The sequence below is a fragment of the Chelonoidis abingdonii genome, chromosome 1 (assembly GCF_003597395.2).
Source record: "Chelonoidis abingdonii isolate Lonesome George chromosome 1, CheloAbing_2.0, whole genome shotgun sequence".
Lineage (NCBI taxonomy): Eukaryota > Metazoa > Chordata > Testudines > Testudinidae > Chelonoidis > Chelonoidis abingdonii.
In genome coordinates, this window is record NC_133769.1 from 346,404,811 (window position 1) to 346,426,534 (window position 21,724).

Genomic DNA, 21,724 nt, shown 5'->3' on the forward strand with positions numbered 1-21,724 from the left:
TAGATCACACATTTAACAAATGTTACTGATCTGGGACGAACTGGGAACAAAAATGGGTCACACTTTTTATTAAGGTTTTATTTATAAAAAGTTGTTAAATGATTAATCAACATTTTAACAAATGATTAATCAATTGTTATAAGGTTCAATAGGTTGCTTACAATAGGTTGCTTATTTATAACACCTACTGATGTGCTTATAACCATTAATATATACTACTCATGTCTGGAATATGCTTGTAAGAGCTACTGATCATTTATTAGGTTTATCTGAATATTAATGAAACGAATAATCTGGAGATTCCATCAGTGCATCCAGAACTGTTGTCCTCTCTTCGAAACAAGCAGACCCGAAGTCTTGCAAAATGAAGCCTTTAAAACAAATATTTTTGATTCCTCTAGAATTATCATCATCAATGGGGCTATCAAAATTGACTGGTAGAAGAGAGGGCAGAATTTGCCTCCAAGAGTTTTACTAAAAATATTAATCTCCCTCATTCTGAATCAGAATTTCTTTATGTTGTTTTCACAATTATCTGTTTTTTAACTAATGCGGTGTTTAGTTCTGGTTTATTGCTCTTTACTTATAGCTATTATTTCCAAAGACACCACACAGGGCTCACCTGGCCTTTCTTGAGTGAGACCTACAATAATTATTTGGCTTTCCTTCAGTCTTACATCCCTGACACAGTAAGCTTTCTGATGAGTTTTGTCATGAGCCATTTACAAACACAGGAATCCATTGTTGAAGTTGTTGCCAGTCCTATCATGGACTGACTGATTCACTAGAATGCAGGCTGGGTAACGAGATATGCCTCTTCTGCTCATTCAGCTCCAGCCTTGATCTGATTCACAGAACCTGACCTTAACAAATTGGTAGGGTCATAGGGACACAGGGGTGAAAAGGGATACAGGCCACTTGGATCCTGAACCCCTACCAAAAATGCCAGTATTTGAAGATGGCGCAGAAGGTGGCAGGATGGATGCAGAATTGATGAGCACAAGCTTCCAGAAAGATACTGAAATTCAGACATGGTCATTTCATATGCTGCAAAGACCTTCAGCTGTAAGTTCTCAAAGTACCGGGCTGGGCTTGCACTCCACAAATCCTGCTAATTCAATGGAGGTTGCACTGCTGAGACACAGAATGAGGCTTTAAATATTTTTTTTCTAACTGAAAGGGGCCAAGTTGCCAGGCCTGAAGACCTGATTATCCATCAAAGACATTCAGTAGGACAAGCTTTCACCTTGCTGTTCAGACTGCATGCCTCACTCTGAACTTGTAGTCACTGATCCCAATAGGATAAGACTAAAGCAGGGTCTCTGGATCCAGAAGTCCAGCAGTCTGAGTGGCCTGATGTGCAAAGTGTCATGGAGGAACAAAGTGTTTATTTCTGCCTTCACTGACACAGATGTGACTCCCCATGGGAGGGCAAGTGAGGACCAAACTGGGTACCAAGAGTTTATCTAGGTGGCTGAGAGGGTAATATCAGGGAGCCTACTAGGGCAGAGCAAGAGCAGTAGTCTATGCAGCAAAAGGGTGATTCTTTGAGGCAGGGCAGCAAAGTTTTGGTGAGTCTGGCCCTACTTTCTGTTAATCTGCCCCTGTTTTTATGGCTCAACTTCTATTAACATTCGTCCCTTCACCTCACAGCTGAGAAGGGCTGAGTGAAATTCCCACACTCGCATGTGAACTGGTCAAACCCAGGACTTGAGGGCCTCTGCCTCTGGGATCTATGACCCTCTCTGGGGTATCTTGTTGCCTTGAAGGAGGAAGGATTGCCCAAGGGAGTGTTGCAAGTGGTACAGTTGATGCTGCCACTGACTGTCAAAATGACGTTTCCATGCTGCCTGAGTATATACCCCAAGAGAGCATAAGGTGGTCCTTGAGTCTTTAAACGAGAGCAAGGTTTCAGCTGTCTTTTCCAGAAAAAGCACACAATTTCTATAAGGCACGTCTTCAATAGTCTGCAGCACATCAGAAGCAATGCCTGAATTTTTCAGCCAAGACACCTTCTCCTCGTTACCACTGAGGTCATCTACTCTGGCTGATGTACCTGTCATGTACAAAGCTGACGGCAAGGAGATCTTGGCCACCAAATAGAAATCAGCTCCCAATGCTCAAAATTCCTCCCTGGAAGTTTCAGGGAACTGGTGTACAAATTTAGACACAGTTGTCCAATTAATAAAATTGTACTTGGATGGCAATGCTGGTTCACAGTACACATTTGCAGGGAAGAGGAGGTATAGATTTTTTTTACCAATTAAGTCCATCCTCTTGGATTCCTTGTCCTTGGGTGCAGACTTACACCTGCCCTGCCAAGCACCATCATTCACCACAGTCACAACCAGGGAATTAGACAACAGAAGCCTCAAAACCCTGCATAGGTACAAAATAGTGTTTCTCTGAATGCTTCACTGCAGGTGGCACTGAAGCCAGCACTGAACTCCAAAGGATGTTTTCAGGCTCCAGGAGTTCATTGTTAATAGGGAGGGCTACCCTCCCCAGGGAAGAAAGCTGAAGAATATCCAGTAGTTTGTGAGTATTCTCCTGCAGGTATGCTGCCTGGATGTCCAAAGTAGCAGCCACACATTGCAAAAGGTCCTGGTCAGCCTTCAAGTCCTAAGGCGTTGAGGGAGAAGAGGAGCCTGGGACCCTCAAATCATCAAGGGATAACGATGAAGCCGCAGTTCCACTAGGGATGGGTCCTGCCCTGAACTGTCAGATCTGGACAGGACAACTCTGAGAAGAGAAGCTCAACCAATGTCTGAACTCGCAGTGGAACACCACCACCACCAACAACCTATCCCATGATATTGCTCTGGAACAGGGTGAGGAATGTGACTTCTGAGATTGAGGACCATCCCACAGATTCCAAGGAGGTCATTGGGAATACAGGTAGGGCACTGGTAGCCAGGAGACTCTGGGCGAGGGGCCCCTGTCTCTGTACCAGTGCTCTTCAGAGAACTGTTCTCAGCATCGGTCGGGTGAGGGAGAACAGGAGAAAGACCCCAACCTGAATCCTCAGGAGCCCTGGGTCTCTGGGGACAGTGATGAAGCTAGCCTTGATGATGCAAGGAGCTGGTCTGATTCACCTGCTACCTAGTAGGAAAGAGGTACCAGTACTGCTGATGAAATTGGCACAGTCGACACCAAATACACAGTTACATCCGGTGCCGGGAGCGGTGTTGGTACTGACGTCAGCAGCAGTGCTGATGCAGCACATGGTGCTGAGATGAAAGATAGGATCTGCTGTCAAGACAACATCAGTGCTAAGGAGTGCACCAGAGAGAGGAGGTTCTCAGTGCCAGGCCCAGCACCAGCCTCAACTCTGCAGTCTGTGGCAGGTGGAAATCAGGCTGTGTTGTCCATGGACCCCAAGATTCTGAGACAAGCACAGACAGTGCCAACAAGGTCATAGATGTCATAACCCCAGCAAAGTCCTGGATGAGTGGGAAGCCCAGAACTGATAGGCAGAGTAGATTACTGCTGCCTGGTATACTGTCAATGTGTAAACACCCAGTGCTGGCATCACTATTGTCGGTACCAGACCCCACGGATGCTCCAGAGCTGGAACCAGAGTCACCGGTAGGGTTGCCAGCCCTCTAGGATTGTCCTGGAGCCTCCAGGGATTAAAGATTAATCTTTAATTAAAGATTATGACATCTGCTGAAACCTCCATGAATATATCCAACCAAAGTTCACAATCCTAGTCACCAGTATGGGCTCCCCCATACTTCTACACGGTACTGGGGAGCAGTGTGAAGGGCCTGCTCCATCCCACGTGCCGGCAGTTGCACAGCACCAGGCCATACTCCTCTTAGACAAAGAAGACCTGGAGCGGTCCCAATTGGTCTTATGAGACCTTATCCTCGGCACACTCCAGGAAGCTGAACAGCTTATTCATCTCTTGGGAGAGACGCCAGCCCTGCAACACAGAGCAGCGTCACTCACTGAAAACCACACAGAGCTCCGACTTCAGCTACAGGCAGTGAGAGGAAACTGTACCTCATATAGCCAGGGGAAGGGCTACAACCACAAGCACTGTGTGCTGCCCTCTTAGGGGTACTATGAGGCAAAATTCTCAGGTTCCAGTGCACTGGGAGCACACACACATAAGTGGAATACACGGCTGCATCTACTTGAAGAACACTACTTCTGAAACCTCTAGAACTATTTCATATTTATTAAGCACTGTACAAGAAAGAAAAAGTCAACACATTATAGATAGGTGGGCATGGAATGAGGCTCCTGCCTTATAGATTGCACACACTGTGCAATGCAGAGCGTTCTACTGTTGCCAGCAAATAACAGCACATGGTAGAATTTCTTTGTTTTCCTATTTCTCTTTTTTTTTTTAATGTAGGAAATTTCATATTAAAAAAACAATGTTAGAAGAAAACGACAGTTGCAAAGTGAATCATCCACTGACTAAATTAAGGCTGTCTGTGCAACTTGAACTCTGCCCTCCTGGGTACATTGTTATGCAGTCAACGCTATACAGTCACATGCTATCATCCAACACACACAAAAAATGAAGACTAAGTCATATACAGGACATTTGCTTCAATTGCATCAAATCTGACAAGGTGCTGTATAACACCAGGGAGGTTTTCAACACCCTGAGTTTCCACTGAAGCTCGTTTGATACAGCTGGTTGGAAATTTTTCATCAAAATGGGGTTTTGACACAAAACTCTGGTTTTGTAGACATCGAAACATTTCAGAAAACGTGTTGAGTTTGACAACATTTTGTTCAGAAATAAAAGAAAAAATATTTTTATAACATCAAAACATCCCATTTCAAAATTTTCAGAATGGAATATTTTCATTTTCCATTTCAATATGACTTTTTTAAAAAACAAAATTAGTTGTTTTTAGATTAATTTTAAAAAAAGATTTTAAAGGTCAAAATCAGAATAAATGTTGTGATTTTATTGAAACAAAACATTCTGATTGACCCAAAACTATTTTTTTTCCAGAATTTTGTTTTTGTTCTGTATGAGAACAGTACAGCATTCCACCAATATAGAAACCTAAAATGGTGAGGAAATGCATGGCTGGGATGTCACAAGAAGTTGTACGACCACTGTTCCTTCCATTCCCTTCTGCAAAGAAGGGGCCAAATTCTGCTCTCATTGATATTGGTATCTATCCTGAGCCATTCCAATGAAGTCAGTGGAGGTTACTCTGAACCTATCCCAACTGAGAGAAGAATTTGGCCTCTCTGAGACGTGTGTGTTCTGGGACTATCCCTCCAAGCAACATTTTACATTTAAAAGTAAATATTTACTAAAAATGAGCTAATTTTGTGTGTACCGTTAACTCCTGTTGCATGGCTCTGATGCACAGAGAAACAACAGGCTACAGAACCTAGTCTGGTAGCTGAAATAAAGTTACACAACGAATTACTAAGTAAAACCTAACCACAAAGGCAATCAAAAATGATGATTAAGCTCCCTCTGCCACTTCAGTTAAAAACTGTATCTTCAGAAGAGATGAATGCAGTACTCACTCTGAGAGGCATAAAAGCCCTCTGTTGCCTTATCTTCATGCCCATCAAATTCTCTGCTGGCTAGCTGCCTATTGGCAGTCTCCAGTCGGTCTGCACATAAACAGGAAATACTTTAAGTATAAATATATGTATATAAAATTATAGGCCAACAACCAAGAAAACACATGCTAGCAGCATGGTATAAACAGAAGCTCAAAAAGGAGATAGTAAAATAAAGAGGCTGAGGTACATATCAGTGAGGGATGAGCCCTGGACTCCTACAGAAGAGCAATCTTTTAGTTTCTGGTTGGTAAGGAGATGTTTATTGGCTGGCAGAGTTCAGGCCTTCATAGATTTGAAAGCCAGAAGCAACATTGGATCGAGTTAGACTGCCTGCATAACACAGGCCACAGAGTTTCACCAGTGGTTCCTGTCTCAAGCCCAATGACTTGTGGTTGAGCTAGAGCAGTCTCTCTCAACCTTTCTGATACCTAGGACCAGTTTGTTGCCTTCCTAAACTGTGTCAGGGAGATCTCAGGGACCAGTCATTGAGGAAAACTGAGCTAGAGGATCTCTTTGAGAAAGACTCGATTTAAAGCTGTCAAGTGAAAAAGAATCCACTACATCCCTGAGTAATGTGTTCCAATGGTTAATTGAATTCCCTGTTAAAGTGTGCCCCTTATTTCCTGTTTGAATTTGTCGTGCTTCAGGAGATAAAAGGCTGAATTTAACAGTACAGGAAATAGGAGACCTGAATGCCTGCAGCACTGTGGATCACAGTACGAAGTACTCTAATGTGGATGCTTGTGGTCTTCAGGCAAAATTCAGCTCCAGGCTGAGGGCCAACACAAGGCCTATGCTTTAGCCCCAATTAAGAGGACGACAGGGCAATGAAATGGTGCCTAAGCATTGTACCAGCTTCTGTAGAAGGGTTAACCTCACCCTGTAAGTGCAAGGGCAATCCTGCTGTGGCTGGTAGCGCTGTACTCCACAAACGGGATGGCCTCACTCCTGACCAGCAGCTAGTGCCAGAGTAGCAACAGTGCTGCTTTGAACTGTGATTCCCCTTAAAGGGACATGTGATACCCTCCTCCACCACCACTCAGGCACTACTCATTCTACCTCCCTGCACCCCACTGTTCCATCGGCTCTAACCTTACTGCCTCTTCACTTCCATTTCTCCATCTGTAAAATGGTGACAGTCAAACTTACCAACCTCCAGCTGTGCTGAGTAAATCATGACTCCATTTTTAAAGGGCCTCCATTGGACAAATGCACAAAGAGGAATCTGTGCACACTCAGTGGATAGTTAGGCACACAATTATACAACATGCACATCCATTTGCACTCACAAAAGGGTGTCTACAAATGTTGCCTATTCAATGGGAAGCGCTTTGAAAATTTGGCTTTTACATGCCTGTAATGCATTTGAGACTAGGGCTGTCAAGTGATAAAAAAAAATTAATCACAATTAAACGTGGATTAACTGTTAAACAACAGAATACCATTTATTTAAATTTTTTGAATATTTTCTACATTTTCAAATATATTGACTTCAGTGACAACACAGAATACAAAGTGTACAGTGTTCACTTTATATTTATCTTTGATTACAAACATTTGCGCTATAAAAAACAAAACCAATAGTATTTTTCAGTTCATATCATACAAGTACTGTAGTGCAATCTCTTTATCGTGAAAGTTGAACTTACAAATGTAGAATTATGTACAAAAAACCTGCATTCAAAAATAAAACAATGTAAAACTTTAGAGCCTACAAGTCCACTCAGTCCTACTTCTTGTTCAGCCAGTCACTCAGATAAACAAGTTTGTTTACATTTGCAGGAGATAATGCTACCCACTACTTGTTTACAATGTCACCTGAAAGTGAGAACAGGGGTTCACATGGCACTATCGTAGCTGGCATCGCAAGATATTACATGCCAAATGCACTAAAACTTCATACGTTCCTTCATGCTTCAACCACCACTCCAGATGACATGCCTCCATGCTAATGAAGGGTTCTGCTCGTTAACGATCCAAAGCAGTGCAGACTGACACATGTTCACTTTCATCATCTGAGTCAGATGCCACAAGCAGAAGGTTGATTTTCTTTTTTGGCAGTTCGGGTTCTGTAGTTTCTGCATCAGTGTTGCTCTTTTAAGACTTCTGAAAGCATGCTCCACATCTCATCCCTCTCAGATTTTGGAAGGCACTTTAGATTCTTAAACCTTGGGTCCACTGCTGCAGCTATCTTTAGAAATCTCACATTGGTACCTGCTTTGCGTTTTGTCAAATCTGCGGTGAAAGTGTTCTTAAAATGAACAGTATGTGCTAGGTCATCATCCGAGACTACTATTGTATGAAATACATGGCAGAATGCGGGTAAAACAGAGCAGGAGACATACTATTCTCCCCCAAAGAGTTGTCACAAATTTAACACATTACTTCCTTAATGAGCATCATCAGCATGGAAGCATGCCTTCAGGAATGGTGGCCGAAGCATGAAGGGGGATACGAATGTTTAGGATACCTGGCAATATCTTGCAATTCCGGTTACAAAAGTGCCATGTGAACACCTGTTCTCAATTTCAGGTGACACTGTAAATAAGAAGCCAGCAGCATTATCTCCCATAAATGTAAAAAAACTTGCTTGTCTTAGCAATTGCCTGAACAAGAAGCAGGACTGTATGAATTTGTAGGCTCTAAAGTTTTACTCTGTTCTGTTTTTGAGTGCAGTTATGTAACCAAAAAAGTCTACATTTGTAAGTTGCACTTTCATAATAAAGAGGTTGCATTATGGTACTTTTATGAGGTGAACTGAAAAATATTATGTCTTTTGTTTATCATGTTTACAGTGCAAATATTTGTAATAAAAATAAATATAAAGTAAGCACTGTATTTGTATTCTGTGTTGTAGTTGAAATCAATATATTTGAAAATGTAGAAAAACATCCAAAAATATTTAATAAATATTCTGTTGTTTAACAGTGCAATTAAAACTTTGATTAATCATTATTAATTTTTTTAATCATGATTATTTTTTTGATTTGATTCTAATCACATGAGTTAACTGCAATTAATCGACAGTCCTATTTGAGACATATTTTATATTATATATTACATTATATTATATACCTTGCTGTTGAGCTCATTATAGACAGATTAGATTTGTAGACTGGGTAGAATAACCTTTAGATGTTGACTGCAGAGTTTATAATTTTGGTCTTCAGGTTAAATTGGTGTTTTAAGAATTAGAACAACAATCCAATGCTTTAAGTTGTCTCATGTAGTTTGCTGGGGTACTCGTTTGTAACTTGGAAAATAAGAACATTTTTATCCTTTACGAACAAATAGAACTTGATTTCTAAAGCAGTTTATCTAAAACACATGAAAATCAGTTTGTCTAAAGCCTGAGGCTGGCGATTAGGAGCTTGACAATTGAGCAATGATACAGCATGTCACTTAGGGCGAAAAAAAGTGTAAAGAACTTAACATACCACGGAGATCCCTGTTGAAATCATGAAGTCTCCTAATTTCTCCTTCAAGCTTGTTTCTCATGGCCTTGTCCAGAGACTCTCTCTTAGTGGTGGTCTTGACCAGGCCCTCATAGGCTTCTGAAATCCTCTGAATTTCTATTTCAAACTGAAAGGAGAGAGACCTCCCATTAAAGCAGGGCAGGAATGTATGTTATTCTGACACTCGCTTGGAGCGTTTCCCAGGGGGTTTTGTGTGCCGGGGCGATGCACGTTCCAAGTTTCACACAAGCATGATTCTATAATAAGAATTTGTATAGACAGATGACAAAGCTGATCCCTGTGCTTTTTGAACATCCCTATTGCACTGAGCAATCAACTTCCCATCTACCCCAAAAACATTCTGCTACAATAGCACAGGCCAATGCTCAGAGAAATGCTTCCAAGCAAGCTCAAGGGGTGGGGTTATGTGACATAGTGGTTTGATTTTTTTTCATAGAATATCAGGTTCGGCAGGGACCTTCAGGAGGTCATCTAGTCCAACCCCCTGCTCAAAGCAGGACCAATCCCCCTGCAGATTTTTGACGCAGATACCTAAATGGCCCCCTCAAGGACTGAACTCACAACCCTGGGTTTAACAGGCCAATGCTCAAACCACTGAGCTATCCCTCTCCCCATAAAACATCTAATTACAAGGTGAAATTCAACACTATTTATGTTGTTTTGTTACTTGCATATTTTTATTAGCCAAATTGTGGCTCAAGTTGTTAACGAATATATTTCTAATTTAACTAATCGACTGCACATTATTATTCCAAAAATAGGTATCAAGTTAATTGCAGTTCTGAACTTACCCAGCAAGGTAACAAAAGCCGGGAAGTATAATCTTTCTGCTTTACACAGAAATTATTCTTTTAAGGAAGCACTGAAGTCTCTAACAATCAAAATGTAGCAGACTGCTACCCACAATATAAACCACGATTGTTCTTATAGATCCTAATTCATCAAAGTAAAATGTTCAGCTTATCCAATTGCAATTTTCCCTTTATATTTCCTAAATAAAACAAAACATATATTTATATTTTTTCTTTTTAACCCACTTGTGTTTTAATCTAGGATTTAAAGACTGAAGAAAAACACCTTTGGGTCCTGACTTAATTGTTAAACTTATTTTATAGGCTAACCAAGGTGTAAACCCAGAACAATTAATGATGTCAAACTTCAGCTACAGAGGCTTCCCCCACTTGAAAGCTGTCCTCAGGGGGTGCTGAGGAAATATGCACATTAGAATGGGCTGAATTTTTTCTTAAAAACGGGATTTGGGAGGCATGATTTATCACTTCCCCACTAAGGATGAATTCCAAATGCAAAACTTCGCTCTGAACACCAGATCCCAAATGTGAATGTCTTGGGTCACATTCAGACCTCACATCAGTTTGAAGCTATTGTAATCCACTGATTTCAGTGGAGTAACTCCTGATTTATACTAGTGTAAGTGAAGACCAGAATCTGGCCCCTTGTCTTTCTAACACACTGTTTCCAAACACCAGTAGGTCACAGGAGAGCTCTAAGTGGTTTGTGACGGCCAGGGCTGATTACTAGGTACTGACCTAGGCAAACATATACTTCTCCTGCTCTGGTGCCAAAGGGAGGGCCTGGATGGGTGAGGAGGAGAGGGGTGAGCACAAGCCCACCCCAACTCAATCCACAGTATAAGCTCCTACCCAGCATGGCTGGGTCTGGATCCTGTTCCGGGCATTGCAGCATGGGACATGCGCTCGCAGTGCCATTCAGGTTTGGCCCCAAGGGGCAGGGGAGGCTCTATGTATTTTGCCGCCCCAAGTATGGCAGTCAGGCTGCCTTTGGCGGCATGCCTGTGGGAGGTCTGCTGCTAACACGGATTCAGTGGCTTGCCTGCAGGAGGTCTGCCGGTCCCACACCGTTGCGCCACCAAATCGCCACCAAATTGCGACCGAAGCCGCGGGACCGGTGGATCTCCACAGGCAAGCTGCTGAAGGCAGCCTGACTGCCACCCTCACGGCGACCAGCAGGCTACTCCCCACGGCTTGCCGCCTCAGGTACATGCTTGGAACGCTGGAGTCTAGAGCTGCCCCTGCCGAGGAGCTGCGGCTGCAAGGTGAGTGGGGTTGGGCTCGCACTCCAACTCCCGATCCTCCTGCACCCAGGGCTTCCCCTCTGCATCAGGCCAGGATTAGGGTTATGGTGCTGGGACAGAGGGTGCATATATATAACAATAGATTGCAAAAAAAGACAAAATGTAGTTGGTGGGTCATCGCAGTAAGAAGGTTGGGAACTTCTGCTTTAACGGACTGAAGCAAAAGCCAGGATTTGAACATTCTTGCACTTGGACTGTTGAAATCTAGATTCCAACCCAAACTTAGGCAAATTGCAGAGGCCTGAATGCACAAAAGTAATTTGGCATGGGGACACTGAGCAGATTCACAAAGCCTGAGGTAGCATCCAAGCTCCTATACAATAAATGGGGAAAGACAGGCAGCTTGGACTGCAACTCACAAAAACCAGCACACTAGGTGAGAAGCAGCCTAAGCTAGCCAATGGGAGATGCCAATGAGATGGGTTGTGCTAAATCCCACCCAGACTCAGAGGTAGGTGCCTAAAACCAGGCTGTAGGGAGGCACCTCGCTCTACTTGGGATTCTCAACTGTAAATCCTCTCTTGGTGGTAGGCACCTATGTTGTTAGTAAGGGGGAGGAGAATGGTTAGGGTACTCACCTAGGATGTGGGAGACTCCTGGCTAAAGCCCACTTCCACCCGAAGGAGAAAGGGGATTTGAACAAGGAACTACCATCTCTTAAGTGAGTGCTCTAACCACTAGGCTATGGGATATTCTGAATGTGGGGCTTCCTCAGTTTCTCCAGTGGAATCTGGTGCACTATGGCTAAATAATTAGCATCACTGAAGCAGGGAGACTGAATCCTGAGATACAGGTCTCTGCCTGTCTCTCGTTATTTGTTCCAGAAAGTAAGCACAAGCATAAAAACGACTCTAATACCCTGGTGGTTAGGGCATCCAGACACCTAGAGGGAGGCAACATGCAGTAGCTCAGAGGCAAAGACATAGGTGCCTTGGCAATTTCTACTGCCAAAACTTAGGTGCTGAATAAGTTTAGGTGCCTACAGGATTCAGCAGGAGTTTAGTACATCGCAGTGGCACCAAAACGGGGGACTCAGGGGTCTAAAACAGGATTTTAGGTACTTAACTCCTTTTGTGCATTCAGGCCAGGACAGATTTGGTATTCAAGCCATTACAGAGAAAGGCTTAAGCTGTGTACTCAGATCCCTATCTGGTCCAAGAGTGCTAGGAAGGGAGTCAAAAGCAGGGTTTGGTTTGCAGTGTCGCTGAATCTCATGATAACTAGCTCCTGGAGTGCTGGGATCATGACAGGCTCTCAGCTTTCATTAAAAAAATTCCCCTCTCACCGCTATGGGTGGTATGTGTCTTCCTCAACCTCGGGTCCTCTACCAGAGGCCTGGGAGTTTGAGGGTTCTGCGCAGTATCTTAGCTGTATTACTCTTAGCAATGCACTCTTGCACTGGAAAGACGAGTCTCTGATCGCTATAGTTACACCTGGACTTTTCTGATTGGCAGCCACACTCTACGGACCTCAAGCTAGGAGTTCCACAGCCGCCCCGAGGTGCTCCTAAACCACAACTGGGACACTTTGGCTTCACTTCAATCCCTTTGAGTTCCTCTTTAGTTGTCTGGGTACTAATCTCCGCTTCTCATATTCCTGGTTTCCTGATGTTAGCTGTCACCTGGCACTTGCTATATCTATCACACTAAAGTGGTTTCTGCTCCTTGTCTACATCCAATGATGTTGGTTGATGGCCAGTATGCCTGTCCCACTGGATCTGGATCTTTAGGCCCTGCTATTAGCGCCGGGAGATAAACCCTATACAACACAACAAACCATTTCACCTGCTGGAATATCCCATTGGAGCACATCGGGTTCGGGGTTGGGAGGAGAAGACGGTCCTGCTGATATTTGCGCAAGTGTAGTGAGGGGTATGGGGAAGCGAGTGAACACAGGGAAGATGATGGAGCGAGACGAGCGGGCCTTGGAGAATGAGAGGGCGACCTAGATGGGGCCAGGGCACTATGAGAGCACGTTCTGTAACCGACAAATGCTAAAGCCACCTGGTTGGTTGGCCGGGTTGCACGAGGTCGTAAGGTTGTTCTTGTATTTTTTGTGGCACGTAGCGCTATCTTAACAGCCTGCAACTAATATGTTTGGGACTGTTCATGAAAGGCCTCTCTGCAGCAGTCTGCACCTGGGTCACTCCTACTAAGTGTGGTTCACCACCCTGCTTCAAATAAATATGGATCTGGCTACGCTCAGTTGCTGTTCCTGGCTGTGCTGAATGAATCCAGTTGCAGTCAGTGCTTGTCTTTTGAGTCCACACACCTGGAGAGGTCCCAGGGTGATAATGTGACAATTTCCCACACAATCTTTGCTGTCCCAGCCTTCAAGCCTTATAGTATCTGAGTTCGATGGTTACATTCCCTACAGTCTGGGTTTTGTCCTTGCACCACCATGTGCAAACGTGCTATCTCTGGCATTATGGAGATCCTTCCTCACCATGTCTGCTGCTTGCCAAGCAGTTTCAAGGCCTAATCACGTTCACTACAGCTAAGCTCATAACTTTTGGGGAACATCATTAGAATTGTTCACACTCAGAAGCCATCGAGATGTTCGACCCGGGTTTTCGAATCTCAGGACTATGTTTGGCGTTGACGCTCACACAAGCCCCAGCCCGCCTTCTTTCCAGCTGGTTTAATACCAACGTCTCGGGTGTGACTTGGGGTGGAAACCATCCGTGCATTGTGACGGAGCTTCCGGATTCCACACTCGCCGAAAGCCTCCATGTCCTCACCCTTTGCCACTCAATATCCGGCGGGTACCTGATGAACTGCAGGGCTATTGTTGATAGCGTGAATACTGTATCTTCCCACTGAGCTGGATTTACACGGAACACCTGTCTTATCCTTTGGATGATACTTGAGATGTTGCCGTCCCTTCCTTGCATCCTCAGTCATGGGTTAAATGTGACTAGTGGGAGCCCAAGCGTAACTACATGTAGCGGCTCTGTATGTCTGCTACATACGTGCCCGCGGGCTAGTTCACACCATCAGTCTTGATACTTTCTCTCTTCACTACATCCCCACCACCCACTTCTCCATTCCGACATGACATCCCCAGACATACTCCTCACTGTAGATTACCGCGTCAGGTGAGACTCTAGGCAGTCGACTGTCTTCGTTCCATTCTTAGCATACAGGCTTGATGTCATCCATGTAGAGGAGGTGGCTGATTGGTAGTTCCACTCCTGAACCTGTACCCGTATCCAGTCCTTGTGATTATCTGGCTGAGGGGGTTTAAGCCTATGCAGAACAGCAGCGGGACAGTGCATCACCCTTGGTATCATGCCGCACTTTGATGGAGCCATTGTGCAAGCTGCCTTGAGTTGACTTCCGTGGTTGTCTTCCATAGTCCCATTGAGCTCTTGAGGAAGTCCTTACGTGTCCGTTGACTTTGTATAGTGCCAGACATTCACAGATCCACGTGTGCGGCATTGAGTCGTAGGCTTCCTGAGTCAATCCAGGCTGTGCTCAGATTGGTCTGGTCTGACCTTGAGTCTTGGGCGACTGCTCTATCTAAGAGCAACTGGTGTTTTGAGCCTGGTTTGTTCCCAATGCCCTTCCTGAGCTGTGTCAGTACTGGCCCATGTGGTCCTGTAGCTGGCACTTGATGCCTGATAGGACTTTCCATGTTTGGGGGAGCAGGCAGGTTATTGGCCGGTAGTTGGACGGCCTCTGTCCCCTTGCAGGGGTCTTTCATGATCAGCACTGTGTCCTTCCTTGTGTTAGCCAGTTTGTGGTGGGAGCCTGCTGCTAGCAGCTGGTTCATCTTGCCTGCTAGGCGTTCATAGCGACTGCTATTAGTTTCTTTAGCCAGTAGGTTGTGATCATATCTGTTCCAGGTGCTGTCCAGCTCTTCATGTTCTTGACCCGCTGCTGGATCTTCTACTGTGATGGTGATGGTTTTTCTGTTCTGGAGATGCTGTGCTCTGTTCTCAGGCCTGCAGCCACTCTTGCACTGGTGTTATGAGGTCTTCTCTTTCTCCATAGTTTCTTCCAGTCCTGTTCATTTTCTGCTGCTGGGCGGCCTTGCTGTTATTGTGTTGTTGCACTGCAGTTGGGAGTAACCCTTGGGATGGTTCTTTTGGAGAATTACGGGCATTTACTTTTTTGGCCTCTGCTTTCTCTAGTGATCTCCTTAGCCGTGGTAGCTAGTGCTGTGAGCCTTTGTTAGCAAGTCTCTAGGGCTTCAGATGGAGTCAGGTCCTTGTATTTTTTCAGTAGCCGAGTCTTATACCTTAATCTCTACACTTCTGTAGTTCCACCCAGGTGACTAACTTCTCACCCGAGCCGCCTTGATCTTAATCCTCCAACCTCATTTTCAGGTGGTACTACTGTTGTTTCTCTTGACCGTGTAGCCAAGCAATCTCCAGGATTACAGAGGCTGTAGCGTATACAGTATTGGTTTGAGTATGTGGTAGTAGGGATTGTATGAGGCTCTATTGGCATCTTCTAACATACTATCTGATGTACTTCTCCCACTGAGCCTTGGTAATCGTCCTCGAGGATTGACTGTAGCTAGTTTTTCCATGATCTTATGCGCCTCATTCAGCTCTGTGCTCTGCAATGGAGGGGTGGGCAATGGAAGTTTTCAGCTTCAGGTGTGGGGGCTGCACATCCACTTGTTCTTCCAGGTCTTCTTGAGTCTGGGAGTAATGTTGGAGTTGGTCTATCTCAAGCTGTGAGAGCAGCTCTCTTTATGATGTTGAAGCATTGGGTAACTAGCTGTTTCTCACGTAAAGTAGGTCTTTTTGTTCATCCACAGTCCCATCATGAACGTTTCATATAGCCCCTCTCATTAGGTCTACTGTTGCAGTAGCATTCCATCAGTTCCAGTTCTCTTGTCTCGTCCATGAATGGTTTGTTCCAGTAGCCCACTTATCGTCAGATTGTCCTGGTTTCCCTCAAACATCTGGCGCGGGACCTTGTTAATCCGGGCCGACGGTCCGAGCCGGCATGACTCTCCTAGTTCGTGTCACTCTCATATTTGAGGTAGGCAGGTGAAGCGTTAGGGGGTCTTTTGCCCAAGGACCCCTACTGGAAAGTTGGGTACCAACCGGGATTTGAACCTCGGTCTCTCGTATCAAAGGGCGGTCTCCCGTATCAAAGGGTGGCGCTCTTAACCACTACACTATCTATCTATCTATATCTATATATATATCTATATATATAAATAAATAAAAGAACTGAATCCTCAGCTGGTGCAAACCATCATCGTTCCAGTGAAGTAAGTGGTGCTATGCTGATTTACACCAACTGAGTGTCTGGCTCTATATTTATAGACCTCACGGTTGTGGAGAAAAGCAGGAAAACAAGAACCCTAATAGCTCAAAAATCGGGAGGCAAATTAAAATAACTCAAAGTTATCATTTGTTACAATCTCATGAGATTTTAGCCAATCTCAACATATTCAGGGCCTGACTCAGGATTTTGGGACACTTGAGGTTGGCAATTTTGGATCTGGACCCATCTCTCCTTATAATAGAGCCTATCTGGCATGAAAACTAGAGTTAGGGTATTCTCTGATGCTGCTTGGACTTGATGCTACCAGCTGCAGCAATGGCAAAGAAGAGGCCCTGCTACAGTAATGTATTGGCGTTGTTCAAAATGTTTGCAGTGGAACTCGAAACTAGTGAAACTGGCCAGGTTTCGCATTTTGTCACAAACTCAAACTTTCATCCAGATTCCTCAAAAGGTCTGCGAATGTTTAGAGCCCCCAAGTCCTGTGATGTGTCACTTTGCAGAGTTGGGATGTGGAATGAGCCAGAAGAAACTCAGCCATTTTGACTGACTTTTGATTTCAGTTTATTTAAACCTGAAAGTGAAGGTAAAACTCCGGGGGTATAAATCTATGTTAATGGAAACTAACCAGGACCTAATCCAAAGCCTAATGAAATCAATGGAAAATCTCCTATTATCTTCAAGGGCTTTGGATCAGGCCTCAAACTCATCAAATATCTAACTTTCATGGTCATTTAACAATTACCAGGCACTGCTCATCTCTACTCAACATTTTTAAAAGGTCATTAACAAAGCTACCTAATGTCCTTTGCTTCCCGAGTGATGCCCAATTCCGCACAACACAGAGAATCCAATGGGCTTGTTGTAATGTGAGCAGCTCACTTTGATCTGAAACACTGTCTTACTGCTACCACAGATTAGTATCCTGACTTTTTATTTTGTTTTTAAAAAGCAAGAACTCCAGGAAGCAGCATTATTTTTCAGCTAATATCATCTTTAAAAAGTGGCCTCTCTCTTTAGCACAACTGAGACACACCAAAATAACAGGAGCATTTCGAGCACAAGAGACTGCATGCTCAAAATAACTCTGAATAAATCTTGCCACATTACTTTGTTGCTAAAAGAAAACCATCTTGTACAGGAAAAGAGTTTATTTTTTACTCTTTCCTGCACTAAAACTGGAGAACTTATCAGCAATCATTTACTTTCCAACTGGCAATGGGCAAACACGCTTGGATAAAATAAGACACCCCAAAGAATCTTTGTCCAAAATTCAACCCGAATCTTTACTGCGGTTCAAAAATGTCTGGACAACTTTTTTTTTCATCTTCTGTAACCCAAATTTGGACCAAAATTTCACAAGAAAGGCTGTTTTGGACGGGATGACAATCACTAGAAATCTCAAGAGAAAGCCTGTTCTTGCAAGTTTTGCAGAATCAAACCAATGCTTTACTCAATAATAATACATAACACCCTTACATTGCCTTCCCTCTGAAGATAACATAGTGCCTTACAAAGCAGGCATAGATTTCAAAGCTAGAAGGGCCCATTATGATCATCCAGCCTGACTTCTGCCATAACACAAGCTATAGAACTTCACTCAGCAGCGCCTGAGCCACCCCATCACTTCTGGCTGGATTAGAGCAGATCTTTTAGACTGACATCCTGTCTTAATGTAAAGACTTCAAGTGATGAAGATTCCAGCACACCCTGATTAATTACACTTAGTGTAAAAATCAGTGCTTATTTCTAGTTTGAATTTATCTAGCTTCAGCTCTCAGCCACTGGAGCTTATGTCATGTCTTTGTTGCCAGATTAATGAGCCCTTTGCTATCAGAAATTTTCTCCCCAGGTAAGTACATATAGACCTTGTTGAAACCACCTCTTAGCCCTCTATTTACCAAGCTAAACAGATTGAGCTCCTCCAAGTCTCTCATAGGAAGGCAGGTTTTCCAGACCTCAAATCATTCCTGTGTCTATTTTCTGAACCCTCTCTAATTATTCAACATCCTTTTTAAAGTACAGACACCAGAACTGGACACAGCATTCTAGTAGTGGTCGCAGCAATGCCATATACAGAGGTAATATCACTTCTATGCTCCTTCTCAACATTTCCCTGGATCACATTACTGCACTCCCCCTTAGACACCTCATCATCTTGGGACCTCATGTTATCCTGGTTATCTCCATTTTCCAGATGAAGCCCCAGGAGATGAAGTGACTTACCCACGATTACACAGGAAGTCTGCGGCAGAAGTGGAAAAAGAACCTACCTCTCCAGATTCCCAGGGCTTAGGCGTTATCCTCACAACCATTCTCCCATGTTAGTCCTTCCTGCCTAGAGGTCATCTGCTACATAATGTTCCTGTTGCAATGAAATTAATTTACTAACAAAACCAGGTAGTTTAACAGCTTATTAGTACTGATCAATATTGTTAAGTCATATAAGTGAAGACTTGTTTAATGCCCTTTATCTCTTTTGATATCTTTTTTGATCCAAAACACACTCCACCATGCAAGTCCCTCCACATGGTCAAGCAGCTATGATGAGAGGCAGACTTGCTGCAGGATAAAAGGAGAGCTTCCATCAAAGCTGCTTTTGTTTAAAGTGATAAAGGGGAACACCAGTAAACTATGCTCATGTTTCTCAGCAGCTCTGCAATTTCCTTTTCAACTCCCACTCTATCCCCAATACTTTCTATCCCCAGATGGCTTCTGATACCAACCCACTCAAACAACCTACATGATGAGACGTTGATTGAAACCATGCCAACCTGATCATTAAGCTTCAAAGAGGTAACGTCATCGTCAACAACAACAAAGAAAGAAAGAAAAAATGAAAGCAACGAACAAGTGAGCTAAAAATGAAATATCAAAAAGATAACAGCTCTTTTAGATGTCAGAATGAGACAACGTTTCAAACAATGCTAGAATTAATCACCACCTTGTAATTCATTGCAAAATGTCTATTCAAACATGGTCTAGAATTTGACAGCACTTAGGGGCAATCTGTTCATACAAACTACTAGCTGTGCTATACACATCAGGAACATAGTCTGCTTTTCAGGCCCCAATATTTTTATTCTGTTCTGTTCTGAATGTTGGTGGAGGAAAGACTGTCCCTCATATTGCAAACATCTTTTCCCTGCTCCACCACAGACTTCCCGTGTGACCTTGGGCAAGCCACTTAGCCTCTCTGTGCTTCAGTTCCCCATCTGTAGAATGGGGATAATTATACTTCCCTACCTCACCGGGCTCTTATGAGGATAAATACACTAAGGATTGTGAAGAGCTTTGAGATCAACTGATGAAAAGCATTATAAAAGCTAGATATTGTTATTATTCTTATTAATTATTTTGCAGTGACACATTTTGCTTAGAAAAAATTACATACAGCCTTATTTCAATAATATAGAACAATTTCCAAGTCCAAAATGCATTATTTAACTAATCACAACCCTCGGGAGAAACAGGTAAACATTACTATTATTTTACAGGTGAGGAAACTAAGACACAGAAGTTAAGGCAAAAAATTTCAGATTTAAGTGTCTAAGTTAGGCACTCAAATGAGTGGCTTTATTTTTAGATGTTCTGAACACTCACAATTCCCACCAAAGTCCAACAGGAACTTCAGGAGCCTCTGAGAGAAGGATTTGGCTCTGTCTTTCCATCACATCAAAGCATGTAAGAAAATAGAGCCCTTTTAAACAGCTGACCAATGAAGGCCTTGATTCAGGGAAAGCACTTGTTCACGTGTGTCGTAAACAGATAGTTAAGGGTTAATGCCTCTTTTACCTGTAAAGGGTTAAGAAGTTCACCTAGCCTAGATGACACCTGACCAGAGGGACCAATGGGGGGCACAGGATGTTTCAAAAGGAAGTTCTCTTTGTCTTGGTCAGTTTCAGTTTCAGCTGGGAGTGGAAAAGATCAAAGAACCAGCCTCTTATCAGAGTAGTAAGTTTTAGAAAAGAATAAATGTTTATTTTCCTTTGTGACTTTGTCTTGGTGCAATTAGAGGAATAATCAAATTGGGAATTCTTTTGTGTACTAAGTTTTGCCCAGGGGAACATCCTTGTGTTTTGAATCTGTTGTCTGTGAGAGTAGCTGGTATGCATTCTTCCAGAGGTTTTTTTTTCTTTTCTTTTACCTTTCTTTCTTTAATTAAAAGCTTTCTTTTTAAGAACCTGATTGATTTTTCCTTGTTTTAAGATCCAAGGGGATTGGATCTGGACTCACCAGGAATTGGTGGGGGAAAGGAGGGGAGATGGTTAAATTCTCCTTGTGTTATGATCCAAGGGGTTGGATCGGTGTTCACCAGGAAATCGGTGAAGAAGTCTCTCAAGACTACCCAGGGAAGGGAGTTAGTACTTGGGAGTGGTGGCAGCAAAACCAGATCTAAGCTGGTAATTCAATTTAAGGGTTCACATGCAGGTCCTCATATCTGTACTCTAAAGTCCAGAGTGGGGGTGAAACCTATGACAATGTGTTTAACTTTAAGCATGTAATTAAATTCCACGGGATTTAAGCATGTGCTTTCCTGTGTCAGGGCCTAATGCCACAAACTTCCAGAGCACCAAAAAGAGAAAGAGAATGCAATTACTAACCAGTATAGAGTGGTAAGACTCTTCAATCAATATATTTTTTGTGCATCATACTCAAATATATTTTGTAAAAGAAAGCAGCCTTTGTAAAACCAACATCTGGAATCCAACCTATTCAAAGAATATTTTTTGTCCAGGGAGGCCATTCAGAGGACACATCTTTACAACTCTTTACACAAAATTCAGTATGGGACTGGAACTCTGGCCTCAACTCTCTGAAAATCTAGCCCATGAAGTTCAAAGTGGATATACAAAAGTCCTGTCAATTGTTCAGTGGTGTAAAATCTTCACAGCACTTTCCTTTGCACGTAGGTAACATTACTATTATATTTGCAGTATTTCCTATACTTAGGGTATGTCTATACTGCAAAAAAAGGTGTGTTCTTAATTTGGGTTTGCTAATCCACGTTAGATAACTCAGGTTAAAACAGCAGTGAACACACGGCAACAAGGCTTTTAATTTGGGTTAGCAGCTTGAGTTAAAGCTTATAGGTGATCCTGGGGTTGAACACAAGGTAGGTACATAATTGTTTATGCCCTAATCTGTACAGACTCCACTTTCTAAAAACAGACCATAAGAATTCTAGGACTGAGTTAAGCAATCCACTGTTAGCCTGGACAGGAGACAGACACCAGTGCCCACTCTCTGGCAGTGGGTCTCTTTTTTATGTATCGTCTTCTTGCTCAATTTTCTTCTTCTTCGTTTTCTTCTATTGTTGCTTTAGACAGTTA

General features: G+C 43.2%; 1 protein-coding gene across 1 annotated transcript in view; it reads right to left on the reverse strand.

Annotated features, from left to right (window-relative positions):
- Positions 1 to 21,724, reverse strand: part of AMOTL1 (angiomotin like 1) — a 138,934-nt gene that overhangs the window by 50,064 nt on the left and 67,146 nt on the right. Inside the window, exons 5-6 of the mRNA XM_075066575.1 lie at positions 8,994 to 9,138; positions 5,515 to 5,604 (exon numbers count right to left, since the gene is read on the reverse strand). Of these exons, the coding sequence (XP_074922676.1) occupies positions 5,515 to 5,604; positions 8,994 to 9,138 (235 nt within the window). The remainder of the gene's footprint in view (positions 1 to 5,514; positions 5,605 to 8,993; positions 9,139 to 21,724) is intronic.